At 35.2% G+C, this 14,559-nt stretch overlaps 1 protein-coding gene across 3 annotated transcripts in view; it reads right to left on the reverse strand.

Moving 5' to 3' along the window:
- SPOCK3 (SPARC (osteonectin), cwcv and kazal like domains proteoglycan 3) overlaps positions 1 to 14,559 on the reverse strand; it is a 160,479-nt gene that overhangs the window by 57,795 nt on the left and 88,125 nt on the right. For all 3 annotated transcript variants that reach the window (XM_041480140.1, XM_041480137.1, XM_041480138.1), the window contains one exon: positions 6,895 to 7,021. In XM_041480140.1, the coding sequence (XP_041336074.1) occupies positions 6,895 to 7,021 (127 nt within the window). The remainder of the gene's footprint in view (positions 1 to 6,894; positions 7,022 to 14,559) is intronic.

A 14,559-nucleotide genomic window follows, 5' to 3' on the forward strand; every position in this document is an offset into this window, starting at 1 on the left:
AATTGAAGCATCTAGGCACTCTGAGTTTTCTTATCAGCATATTGCCTGTACAGCTCCCTGCTTTTTTGTTCACCTAAAAAAGTATGCTAATATTCATTTGAACTCCAAGAGTTAGATTTAATTTATTAAACAGTCCAAAATACAAGGCTCCATGTGCTATCAGTGACAAAAAATATTTATGAAATTCCACATTCATACCAGTTTTCACTCTGTGAGGAAAGAAACACTGTGCTGTACAAGAGGGAATTAACCAAAGCATGACTGTTTTTCACTACATCACATATCCCTTCTTGAGCTTAAAGAGATAGATATATTTTGTGTAGAGACACACAGAACTGTGCCTAAATCTTTCCCCTTTGTGCTGTTAGTATTTGATTTCTAAAACATGCAAAAATTTTCCTTGTTCTGTGACAAACACATATGGTTTAAAACCAGGACAACACAAAGCCAAGTTTTCATTTGTTATGTTTTGAATGAAGAGCCACAAGGCTAACTATCCAAGCTCCTGTGTTCAGCTCCTATACATTTCTGCCTGCGTATGATGTAGACACATTTTTCTGGAAAAGAACTGCTGTGCCAAAATGATTCCAATTATTTTAGTTGTAATCTCTAATGTTCTCTTGTTTTGCTGGCTGTCCTATTTGACAGTTAACACACAAATTTACATTCAGAATTTTCTATCCGTATCCTACTGCTGTGACATGAGAGTTCTTTAATAAACACTGATACTTCTTTCACTTACCTGTTTGTCCTACTCTTTTACTGATTTTTCCTTACAGCCTAGATGCTTTCTATTCTAGAAAAAACATAAAACCATTTAAAAAACAAGGTCACAGTATGACTCCATGTGTGAGGGCTGGAAGGGACCTTAGAGATAATCTAGTTCAGACCCTCCTGCCATGGGCAAATAAATCTACTTTTCTCAAAGCCCCTTCCAAGCTGGTTGGGAAGTCCCTCACTTTAAAGTCACCTGTCCCTGTTTCCCTTCAATCCTGACCCTTAAGCTCTTGGTCAGCATCTCATCCATTCCAAGGTGGACCTCCATTATATAGATTATGTCTTTGGAAAATATTTTCCAGTCCATAAAGTTGTCAATCTTTTTGTTTTCATTGAAGTATTAAAGTTTAGGTATCCCTTAATGTAAATTCAATATATTAAACAAACATGATATTCTGGAAATGAAAAAGGGAATCAAATTCAATTCCTGCTCGTATAAATACATCATCCTAGTCTGAGAAATATGGAATTGCTCAGAATTTCAAAATATTAAAGTTTCTGTAAAGCATTTTGTTATCTAAGCTATTGTCTTCTTTCTCTACAGCTTTAGCAGCTATTTATTTTCAATGCAGTAGATAAAGAAGAGATCAGTTATGTATAATTTGACATAACTTGGAATTTTTAGTACATCAGTCTATTTGAAAATATGGATTATATAAAGTTAGTCACCCTTATGATATTTCTTTGCTTTTTTTTTTTTTTTTAATACCACATCCTATCAATATAAAGGTTCCAGATAAAATTTCAGGCGCTACTGGCAAAACCCATCCATGTCTGATTATTTAGCTTCAGCCAATCTTATTTCCTTCTTTTTTTATTGTCTTTTTTTAAGCATTTAAACAATAAACAACCAGTTTCCATTATTTCTGCAAAGACCCAAAGTATTCTCCTGGATCAATCAAGCATGACACATTTTATTTTTATCACCGTCTATTCATCAGTCTCATTCAAGAGAAGTTTGTTACAGGGTTTTCATAATTTGTGGGGTTTCTTAAGGGGAGAGAATGGGCCAGAAGAAGGGCTAGCCATGGTTTGCTGGCATTTTTTTTGAGTTGTTTCCCCCTCCCCACCCCCCCATTTCCCAACACCATTTTTAATTTGCCAGTGTACCTGAGCCACAAGTTCACTGTAACAGTACAACCCAGATTTGGTCTGAAGAAGTTTTTAATTTTTTCCCTTTACACCTTGGCTGGGTGTTGCTTGGGCGAGAGGCACAAGTCTTAATTTTGAGATGCCCCTTTTGACAAAATCTACTTTTATTAGGGAAACGCATCAGTGCTGGTAGAACACCTGGAAGAAGCTGCTTCCTGCAGGTGTAAAAGTAAAAGAACCTGTACACTGTCAAACAATTTATTTCAGAGAGATTACATTATTTTATTACTAAAGGTGGCGGGCAACAATTTAACCTTAATATTTTTGGCTACATTTCAACTGACAATTAAGTCTACAGCAGATTGCCTAGTAACAAGGCAGATAAAAATGGAAAGGCAAAGTGGATTAGCCCAATTTAACAAGTAAGACTGACATACATTGAATCAGGCTTGTGAAAAATACTTTTTTTACTAATACAAAACATCTATTCTGTAATAGCAATTCTGTTTCTAGCAATCTCTCCTGAAGCAGAAAAGAACTGTCAGCAGCTCAGGCATGTAACCTGAAAGCTCACAATACACTAATTAATACATTTAAATCAATTTAAGTTATATAAAATCACAATCCTTAAAATAACAACAAAGACTAAAAATGCCACTATGTATTTTTTTTGTTTCTTCACAACAAGCTGTCTTGTACCAAACACACTGCTAAGAGATACAGATTATTAAGTTAAAATTTCAAAATACCTGAAAAGAATAAAGATAGCGATGATGTTAAAAAGAAAGAAGTCAAATATGGAATGCCCTGAGAATAAAAATCTATTTCAGATTAATGCAAAATGGTAAACATTAATTGAATGGAATATTAAACTCACTCCTTCCCACAGTGCAATTTTATCCCCAACTCTTTTGAACCTCCTCATAGAAAGGAATTGTAACTTGGGAGACTGAAGAAAGTATTTGAATATTAAAAAGACCTAAATCCACATGTCTATCTGTGGAGTCTTTCAAAATTTTTGTCCTCCTTTCTGACTGCTTTTCTATACAGTTTGCATCTTAGTCTTAGAAGCTAGTTTAGACCCATTACTTTTGAAAAAATAATTATTATTGCTATTTACACATACAGGGTTGTCATAAATAACAAGAAGCTTTCATAGGTAGGAGAAAATATATTTCATAAAAAATTCACTATCAGTATGAAGCCATCCTGAGCAAAGTGTTGCTAACAATAGAACTGCCAAAGAGATTCTGGCATAAAACCATGGGGCAATGGGCATAATATAAAGATTAAGTTATTTCTGCTGTGTTTTAAAATATTGCAAGCACTGTTCATTGATCTTATTTAAGGTTAGATTTTGCTGAAGTGGGACTAATTTTCAGCTGCATTCACCTTAAGAGAGAAAACTTCAGCCTAATATACCAAACACCAGAGCTGAAACCAAACCATGCAAAACCCACTCAAAAGAATATTCATCTGCATGACCGTATTTTTTTTTCTCCTCTTGGCCATTTTTCTGAAAGTTCAGCTACAATATAGTGCAAAATGGGAGAATTTGTTCCAACAGAAGCATCCAAGCCTGAGCATCACCATCTCATCCCAGTTACACCAGCTTTACAGCGTGTGCTGCACAGCAGTGAGTTGCCTCCCTGGGTGAAAGAATGGCAGCAGCTGGGTTGCTGTCTCAGAATGACCCATCTGAGCTGCACTTCATGTCCTTTTATTTCCCTATTAATCCCAGGAAAGATGAAGCTACAAACAGGCTGTGTTTTTCATGGAGAATGTCAAGTACATAGGGGTACTAAAGCCTCGTGAGACAGCACTGCTTGAGAATTCCTAGTGTAAAAATGCACACTGCACTTTCAAGTGCCAAAGTTTAGAGAAATGCAGAAGGCAAAAAACACACCAACTGTAGAACACATGCAGTATTATTTAAAGCCATTAAGTAAAAATTGTACCACCACTGTGCCACAGCAATGGCAGGATCTCTTTATAATGGATTTCTTCCAGCACAGTGATTCGTGTTTACTTTGATTACTCAACATTTCAGCATGTAATATTTTTGTTTCAACATTGTTGTAATGCTAGTAACAAATATCTTACACCTGCCACTTTTCTTTTATACTGACTTCATGTGACTAATTGTGAGCTGAGAAAACAGCTAAGTAGTAAACCTAACTTGGACTGCAAAAATGAGAGGGAAACAAAATGTCCTTACCTGACTCTGGAAAAGCTCAATTTAGGAGATAACTTTTCTTTCTAGATCGTCCAGCTATTCTATCATCTTTTTTTTTTTGGCTTGTTTGCTTTCCAAAGCAAAACACATGTATGAAATAGCTGCAGTTACATAACTTAATTCAAGCATTTCATGGACTTGTCCTGAAAAGCAAGGATATACTCCCAAAAGTGCATCCTTCTGACAAATGTTAACTGTCTGTCTGTGTTCTACAATACTATTAGTATTTAATGACTTATTTTCTGAAAATGTATTATACAATTTTCCAGAGTCATTGATGAATGCTTTCTAAATACAAGAAAAGTGCTGTATAAACTCCTACTGGAGCTTGACAACATAATGAAACAAACTTTGCCTGGAGTACAGGAACACAAATATTTGTCTTTAGACAATTTTTAAAAACACTGCTCTTGAAATAACCTGGCAAGGACCTCTGTTTTGAAGCAACTGGTAGCACAGAATATAAAATCCTCATATCACTGAAAAGAAATAAAAATAAATATTTATAGACTAATATAAACATTCTGTGGCAATGACGTTATTTCTTCTGTAAGCTGAGATTTGAAATCTACAATTACAAGGCAGTGGAAGAAAAAAGTACAACCCAAAATATCTCTGATGGTATGTTACTTCTGCATTGTTGGCATACAAGGGATATTGAGGCTGGATAACAGGTACTGCTGCACTGACAATGCACTGGAATGGGAGCACAGTGTGCCTATTTAATCCACTCATTCCTCATCATTCCCTTTGAACAGCTGCACCTTTAACACATGAACTGACTTAAAAATATCTACATCTCATCAATATTTATAGACTTTTGTACATCTACTCCAGACCAGACCACGAGAGGCCAGAAAGGTCACCTCTACCTACGGAGCTATTTAGAACACAGCATTCCTATATGGTAAAATAGGAAATAAACAATGAGGTTAAAGTGGGGTGATCTTGGTATTACATTAGGAAGAACATAGGGAGAGATTGCAATAAATGAAGTATACAGTATTCAAAAAATAAAAAAGTTGCTCATCCAGTATTAACTATATTAACTTATCTACCTTATCTATTTAAATTGCAAAATTGTAGAGGTTACCACCTGTGTTACATCTGTGTGCAGCCTGGACTTGAGACTTAAAGACTGCCTGAACCTTTGAACGGCAAAGCAAAGTAAATACTAAATGACAGCATCACCTCATGCCTAGTAAGAAGCCAGCACACTTTTAGCTCACAAAAAACATAGGCAAGAGACTACAGTTAATGAAAATCAGAATACTTTTCAAATTCCTAAATTAAAGTCACAGTGTCAATGAAAGGAAGTATTTTTTAGCTGTGCCAAAGAGTCCAGAATTCATTTGTAGGGCCTCACATAAGCCGGTGTAAGCACTAGAAATTTTTTAATTGCTTTCTGTAAAGGAAAACTAGGGTTTCTAGACCGAATACCTATAATTAAATATTCAAGTTAGTAGGAAAAACATTTTCTAACGTAAGATTTAGGATAAAAGCCTAAGTATTGTCAGGGTTTAGGAAGCACTAGATAAATCTGATGTTTTTAGTTTATCAAGAATACAATATCCTGGGAGGAGATACTTGGTGTTCAATCCAACACCCAGCCCCTCCTGGAAACTGATTCTTTTTTGTATTTTCTTGTTTGCGACTACAGATGTGTAAACTTCAGATGTGATTAATCTGTGATTATGTAAAAAACAAACAAAAAATTATGGAAACTCTAAATATCTTTAGATACTAGGAAATATCCTTGAAGTATTTTGTTTAAAATGCGATACAGAATTTTTTCTTCATAAGTAACAAACACAGAGCTTTTATATCTTCATCATTTTAATCTATTATTATACTTCTCTTGAAGTACTGGATATTATCTCCTAATGAAACAATTTGTTAGTGTAAGAACACAGTGTCAGTAAGATAGAATACAGTAGCTCTTTTCACACTACTGAACTACTGTGCTGCTGCTGAGAAAAATGGGTTTATCAAGAGCCCACATTTTTTCCTATTAAACAAAAGTCAGTTGTTAATACTGGCTGAGCATTCTTCTGCTCAAAGTTTTAATGAACTATGCTAAATAAATTAATCTGTTTTCAGCATTATGAAGTCCGTCCATCTCACAATTTCACCTCGGCACTGTACTAATGCAGTCCCAGGATTTTTGGACTTCAGCAGGAGCAGCACAAAATATTTCATCCAAACAAGACTGGGTAAACTGATGGCAACATTTTAAAATTATTATTTTATCTCTAGATATATATGAGAAAAAAGACAGGTGGGTAAGGACTAGAAAAGGAAGATTTGATTACAATCTTAAGACTCATAATACGCTGTTGCAAGGAACAATATCCAAAAATCCCTTACATTACTGCCTTTTTTTTGGGTATGTTATATCTATGTCTAAGTGCCTGGAATCTGAAGCACACCTTCAATGCTCAACTGCAAAATCTGATTTAACATGCCTATTCTACCCCCAGCTGGGGACACCCAACACTTTTTTGGCTACTCAAAACCTGGCCATGGTGCCTTGTCACACCGTTACATTGTAGAGCACTCCTAAACTCTGCAGCTCCAGGTACTGCTGGTTTATGCTGCTTAGGGTTTGCTACCATTTTGCTTTTACATCATACAAAATACTAGAATTCCTGTAGGTTGCATTCTGTAACACGTATTTTAGCCAAAACAAATAAATACTGGTTTGTGTTACAATACATTATGTTATTTTCCAAGAGCTGGAATTGACTGGAACAATGAAAGATTAATTTAGTTCTTTATTCAATTCTTACCTGAGAAGAATATGTGTGACCATCTGATCCACAAACAGGATTGGTATAAACTACTGGACACTGCTTGCAGTTTGATGAAATGGGACCACCCCTCCACTGTTTATGGCCTAAACCAGCCTCTTTCATACTGTAAGTAAACAAAAAGTATGTAATTCTGATAAGCAGTATTAAAAATAGAACATATTCAGGGTATTTTAATGAGCCTTTACAAACAGTAAGCCATACACAATTTGAACCATAAAGTTTTCTTGTACATAAATGGCTGCCAATGTCTTCGGCATAAACTTTTTCACCTTTGTACTTTGCTGACTGTACGGATACTTGATGCCGGCATATTATTTCACTTTCTAAAACATGAGTAGAAAAAGGTGATTAAGATGATGCTTTGGGGACTGTTACATTTATTGATCCATGAAAGATGTTGGAACTACGTGACACTCTTTTTGTCATTAAACAGTATGAATAAAACTATTGTATCAATACTGGTATTTTATGAGGCAACAATTAGCTTTTAGAGAACTGTATCGTAAATACTTCTAGAGAAACAGGAAGGTGGTCCTACTCTTTGCCCCACTTTGAACACTGTCTTTCACTGTCTGTAATTTGCAAAATTCAGTCAACACTCAATATATAATCCAAAGGGAAAAAAACAAATTAATCAACTGGAGCACAGAATCAATCTACACAATCATATACGTGTACCCTCATATAAACATATACAGAGCTGGATATTTCAACTTAGGAAAAGGCTGGGTCAGAATAAAAGTCTAAAACAAGTTACTGACGCTTCCTCATAATACTTTTACAGCTTTCAGTTTGTGGCATACAGCCATCTTCAGACAGACATGCTTTTCTCTGTAGCTTTCAATAAATTCTTATTATTAATTCGTCCAATTTTTTTTTCAACTATGAAAGCATTTAGCAGCCACTGTATCATGAAACAGCTCTTTTATGACCTTAAAACATATGAAGAAGTTACTTCTTTTATATAAATAAAAAAAAATAAACAACAGCACATGATTTTTATAGTGTTTTTTTTTTTCCTCGGGATCTTAATGAGGAACCTGAAATTGATTACACTTAGAATACAGCAATGACTTATCAGGACACACACAAATATTCAAACTTATAAAATCTCAAATCAAACATTCTTTCATGGAGCACAACTTTCAGAGAACTCTTTCAATGCTTTCGCCTACAGATAATCAAGAACTATTTTGTTAGTAATGAATCATTGTTTGAGAAGAACTTGTCTGGAGTAATAAAAAGAAACATGAGAAAATAAACTCCTTATCCTCTGGTTTTATAATGAGCAGAGTAAAAGACAGAAGCAAACACCTAATAATAAAGTGGTGATGACAAAAACTAAAAGCCCATTTCCAAGCCATGCTAATGTTTATGTGAATAACTTTAGCTGTAAATATGGCCTTTTAGACAAAAAAAAAAAATAAAAATACAAGAATCATAGAAGTTTGCTTTCAGGTTATGCTGTTAATGAAATTTTGAATTGCACAGATTTTTTACAGTGTAAACAGGAAGCTGAGATGCTGTACACAGAAGGTGTCAGTTACTATTGAAAAAGCCAGAAATAGCTTCAGTTCTATGTAGCATAATGAATATTAAAGTATCAATAAAGGAAGTATTTATGTCCACCAGGAAGGACTAAAAAGGAAACAATTCGAACATACCACCTTAATTAACAAGTAACAATCCTTTCTGACAAGTTGTACCATTTGAAGACAAAGCAAAAATCATCTCATTTCTATTATAGCAAAAAAGAAAAGATAAATTGTGTCTTTGATCATGTACAATATATAGTAATAATTAGACTATTGCTGCTCCTTTCACTTGACTGAGAGCTTTCCAATCATTCATATGAGTTCCAGCATCATTAGATTATACAGATGGCTGCATCTTTCTCTAACTTCTAGTTACTTTTATAGCTCACAATTATCCAGAAGTGCCCCAGTAGCCTGAGGCTACTGACAGGAACAGCATCCCAACTATCAACCTGATGCAATTTCTGTTTATCAGAGATACAGTAACTTTAAAATACAAATAAATTGTAGAAGCTGCACAAATAAATTGCAGAAGTTCCAGACATCAACAGAGAGAAGCTCATTGACATCAGCAAAAAACAGACTGGAAGCAGAATTTGTGCAACACACGAGGGGACTTGGTGTAGATGCCTAAAATAAATCAAAGAAAGGACGAGTGGTGCTTAGTGCTTTAGTATATATACACGCTTGTGCATGCTCTTGATGAAGACATGAAAAGACAGAGAAAGGAAAAAAAGCCCTCCTTTTAGAGGAAGAGAAGTAAAATCACCTGAAGGAAAAGAGGTGTCTCAGAAAGTATCACAAGGAGGACAGAAACTAGAACAAGCTCAGAAGGCAGAAATTGCAGTTCTGTGATGAGCGGAGATGTGCGAAGAGAACAGAAAATATTTTACATAGTCAGACAAACCACCTTCCTCAACTAACCTCTGCTTTGTTAGGCTTTTAAATGCAAACTGTCCCAGGGCACTCATTTAAGCTGAAGAGTGTCAAATTTCCTCTTTTACACAGAACTCCTCTGAGACCTTCAGCAGATGACTATTACCAAAATTGGCTTCTACATAACTAATAATATTTCTGTAAAAAACAGATAGATCTGTATTTTCCCAAAACTGTAATGAAAGGTACAATGACAAAGAAATTACAAAAAATGATGATTTGAAGGTATCAATCCAGAGACTTGGTCATGGGGATGGTTTGTATGGATATTTATTTAAGGCTTTAGTACAGTGATGCTGAAAGTGGACTGTATTATCAAAGCTCCTGAACTATTTTTGACTGCCAGTCACTGACAGGCAAATATAAAAAGTCAATTAAAAATATTTTTAATGTTAGTTATGGCAAATACATGCATTTCATAAAATACCTGAATAATGCACTTTACTTGTGTACTCAAACTTTTCCCTTATCATTATTTAATTACATCAGATTTGTTTCTGTTGACTCTTCCTTTTAACCTGGTATTGGGAGTTAGGTTTTTTACAGCTAGGCAATGATCACACATATAAACTATTGACATGGAAATAACTGAGAAACTACTGTGATGATAAAAATTATCTTGAGATATGGTCATTGATGTATGTCAACAATACCCTGAACTAGGTACAAAACTATAACACATATAATCAGTTATTACTTATGTGAGCTACGTAAATAAAGCAATATATATTTACATTTTAAAATGTTAAGAGATGGAAAAAAATAGCAAACAAGGCATTTATTTCACTTTAATAAATATTTTTTTGTTCCTTCTATTTATTATAATTCAATATTCAAGAAGATGACCCAGATCACTGCAACTTGCAGCTAATAAAATTTTGTCATTGAATTTTGTGATTCTACTGCAATCACTATAAATGTTCTTGCACTTATTAGTATGTTGTCACATTAAATATATGATGTCATGAGAAAGTCAGCCTCTCCCACCAAAAATTTCCAGAAAAGGCTTCGGTACCTGTCTCATAACAAAATTACTATTACTGAATGGAAGCTCCACCTTATCTGATATTGTTGACACCTAAAGGGTAAAATTAAATACATGGGCCTAATTTACCAGCAATGCTTCTGATTGCATTAATTTGCATACACCAAACTGTGCATGCCTGCCTAGAAACATAATTAGCCAATCTGCCCAATTAGTCTAGCCTATGTACCTGTTTGCATACATAAACTCACCTTCCTGTATACACAGTGATTGTGCCTGCAAATACTTTGAGAATATTTAATGCAATCCATTTAAAATTTAGCTTTGAGCAACACTTTGGCAACATGACTTATGTAATAATATCTATATAATGCACGAGTGCCCAATTCAAGTGAAAAATGGCATTTTATAGCTATATTTGATAATCTTCAAACACATTTTTCCAAAACTGGTTGAAAAAAGTCTGAGTTACTAAAAACTGATCTTTGAAAGAACTCTTGCAATTCTCCTCTGATAACTACATTTGCATCTTTAGGAGATTTTAAAGTTATCCCAATTTAGAGAGTCTGCCTGATTATGTTTTGCCATGGCCTTTGGGGGACACAATCAGGCTGTGTAAGATTAACATAATCAGAAAAACCACTTGTATCATAAAATCTAAATTGCTTTCTTTAGAGTTGCCTGAATATCCTTCAAAGCTGCCTTTTCATGTTGAAGCCTCTTGGAAGAAAACCATAGTTGTCAATGTACTACTAAGAGGTTTCTTTCAAATGTCAAAAACCTCTCAATTCATTACTGCCAGTCTTTTTGAGTATATTATTTTCACTTGTTTCTTTACTTTGCACTACTCCTAACAAATAGAAGAAAAATCTGAATAAACTAACAACAACTGAATTAAACTGAGACAAATAGAACAAAAAAATTGTAAGATTAATGTGGAAATCAAAATAAAATATATTTTAGCATTTTTAGCAATTCTCAAATTATCACATCTGAATAAACTAACGACAACTGAATTAAACTGAGATAAATAGAACAAAAATTTGTAAGATTAATGTAGAAATCAAAATAAAATATATTTTAGCATTTTTAGCAATTCTCAAATTATCATTGTCAGTAAGACATTTGTATTTATTGAGAACCAATCTTAGTGTAGACTGAGTTAGCAAGTGTACTATTTTCATAAGACAAAAATACAAAGACTGCACCCCAAGAAAAAAATCATAGGATCATAGAACGTTTTAGGTTTGAAGGAACAAACCCTAGAGATAATTGGATTCCAATCCCTCTGCCATGGCCAGGCACACCTTGCCCTAGACCAGGTTGCTCAGAGCCCCATCCAGCCTGGCCTAGAACACTGCCACAGACTGCACCCCAAGACAGAAATCAAAAGATCATAGAATGTTTTAGGTTTCAAGGAACAAACCCTAAAGATAATTGGATTCCAATCCCCCTGCCATGGCCAGGCACTCCTTGCCCTACACCAGGTTGCTCAGTTGCATCCAGCCTGGCCTTGGACATTGCCAGAGATGGGATATCCACAAATGCTCTGGGCAACCTGTTCCAGTGCCTCATTACCCTCACAGCGAAGAATTCTTTGCTAGTAAATAATCAAAACCTACTATTTTTCAGCCCCATCACTAAATGCCCTTGCAGAAAGTCCCTCTCCAGAGCCCTTGCAGGCCCCCTCTGGGAGGTACTACAAGGTCTCCCCAGAGCCTTCTCTTCTCTGGGCTGAACAACCCCCATCTCTCTCAGCCTGTGCCTGCTGGAGAGGTGCTCCAGCCCTCTGAGTATCTTTGCAGGCCTGCTCTGAATCTGCTCCATCCCATCCACATCCTTCTTATGTTGCAGGCCCCACAGCTGGATGCAGCACTCCATGTGGGGTCTGACAAGAATGGAGTGGAGGAAGAGAATCACCTCCCTCAGCCCACTGGCCACGCTGCTTTGGATGCAGCCCAGGATCCAGCTGGATTTCTGGGCTGAGAGTGCACATTGCCAGCTCATGCCCAGCATCCCCAAATGCTTCTGGGCAGGGCTGGTCTCCATCTGTCCATCCCCCTCCTTGATATCTGGGGTCACCCCGACCCAGGTGCAGCACCTTGCACTTGGCCTTGTTAAATCTCATGAGATTCCCATGGGCCCACTTCTGGAGTTTGCCCAGGACCCTCTGGATGGCACCCTGTCCTTGAGTGTCTACAGCACCACACAGCTTGGTGACATCTGCAAGTTTACCGGGACTCATTCAGGTGGGATTTCCGGTTCAACGTTATTTATGGATATGCCTACTACAGATCTGACATAGTTCCATGCATTTCCTATATATTTAACTAGAAATGATTACATACATATAGCTGAAGCAGATTTTGCTTAGCAAATTCCAGAGATGTGGAAAGCAATCCTGCATATAACAGACCTTGTTTTCTGTCACAGAAACCATGCACTCAGATTTTTCTAACGACAGAGATGCAAGTTGACCCTTAACATCTGTAATAACTCTATCACAATACCTGTTTAAATTAGCAGATCAATAAAATTACACCAAGAGAAACAAGTGAGGCACATTTGCATAAACTATACCTAGATAATAAGACTATTAAACAAATTTGTATTTACCATTTTTACCACACACTTTCATTTGCAGTATGACTTCTGTGAATGTTTTGCCTTTTATTCCTACCAGTTTTACAAATCCCACTTGGAAGTCCTGAGCTACAGATGCTGTCAAAACTTAAGACTCACTCACTAAAGGTCAGAGTTGAGCATAAACCATATTCCCACTGTCTCTAAGAAATCTAGGCATGCTGGTCAATGAAGCAGCAAAGCACACTGCAATTTTAAGCAAATCCAGAACTGAAGTCTCAAAAAATGTAATACACATTTTAGCTGATGCAACCTATAAGCAATATTATAAAAGAAATTGAGATTCACACACACACACACCCTATTTTGGTAAAGCAATTATGTATTATTTTAGAAAGATTTTTAATAGTGTATATTAACTTATGAACTCAGACTTCACCTTTTGATCACCAAGATATGCAAATATCTTCCATAAGTGCTTTTTATCCTAATCTAAGTGCCTGACCTTGTAATAATGCAGTGTTTTAATAATTTCTTAGAGATATTTATTACCTTTTCCCAGAACTGCTTTCATTTTATAAAGTCAGAAGAATTACTGAACACATTTCAAACCTATCATGTTCTACTTTGCAAAGACAGAACATTATATAGATTTTGTGTGTGTACTCGGCCTTGCAGAGTTTACCTCTTTGAATATAAATATATTCACTATGTATTAGTTCTACTGAAAAAAGACATCAATTTGTGTTTCAAAGGAAAGCAGACATTTTTCAATGTTTTCTAAAACAGATAACACAAAAGCAAAAGTAATCTCTTTTTTTCTTTTACACATTATTTAATAAAGCAGAAACTTTTTTTTTTTTAAGACAGCAAATAGTTCATTTTAGTCAGTAGATGCAATTTTAAGAACTATGTCTAATAACCAGAGTATGGCATCACATGTTAAATTCTTATTAGTTTGCTGAACAGGAATCCAAAATTCCCTAGTAGTAAGAAAAGTGTAATAATTCCATTTGATTATCATCACTTAAATGGGGTTCCTATCTATCAGCATGTTTAGCAATTGCAAAACAGCAAGGTAGGGTAATGGTTTAACTTTTTCAATGATTATATATCTATTATTGAGAGAGAATTCAAAGTTATTAATTCAGAATCAGTGTTGCATAATATGATGCTTTCTGTTACCTGCATTTGATAGCCGAGTTAAAGGCACAGTTTTCATTAGAGAGCATCTTAATGCTTCTGGTTTATTAAAAAAATCAAAATTAAAACATAAAAACCAAATTAAAATAAATAAAACAGTCAAATAACTAATAATCACTTCTAGAACACAAAGTAGACAAATAGTAACAATATTTTGATTAATATTACTATGAGGATGTCTACTCCTACAACACTCACTATACTATGTTGAACATAATTACAGAATAATTTTCACTAGAAAATAGCTACTTTTCCTATTGGCTCAAAGCACTGGCTGCCACAAAAATGCTCTTTCACCACTATAAACATAAATTGATATTCCACTCATCAGATTCAGAACCCTGCAGAGTGATTCCCATTCAATCTATCTTTCTCATTGTCTGGCAAGTGCAAGTTGCA

Source organism: Pyrgilauda ruficollis, unplaced genomic scaffold (assembly GCF_017590135.1).
Source record: "Pyrgilauda ruficollis isolate IOZ18807 unplaced genomic scaffold, ASM1759013v1 scaffold5, whole genome shotgun sequence".
Lineage (NCBI taxonomy): Eukaryota > Metazoa > Chordata > Aves > Passeriformes > Passeridae > Pyrgilauda > Pyrgilauda ruficollis.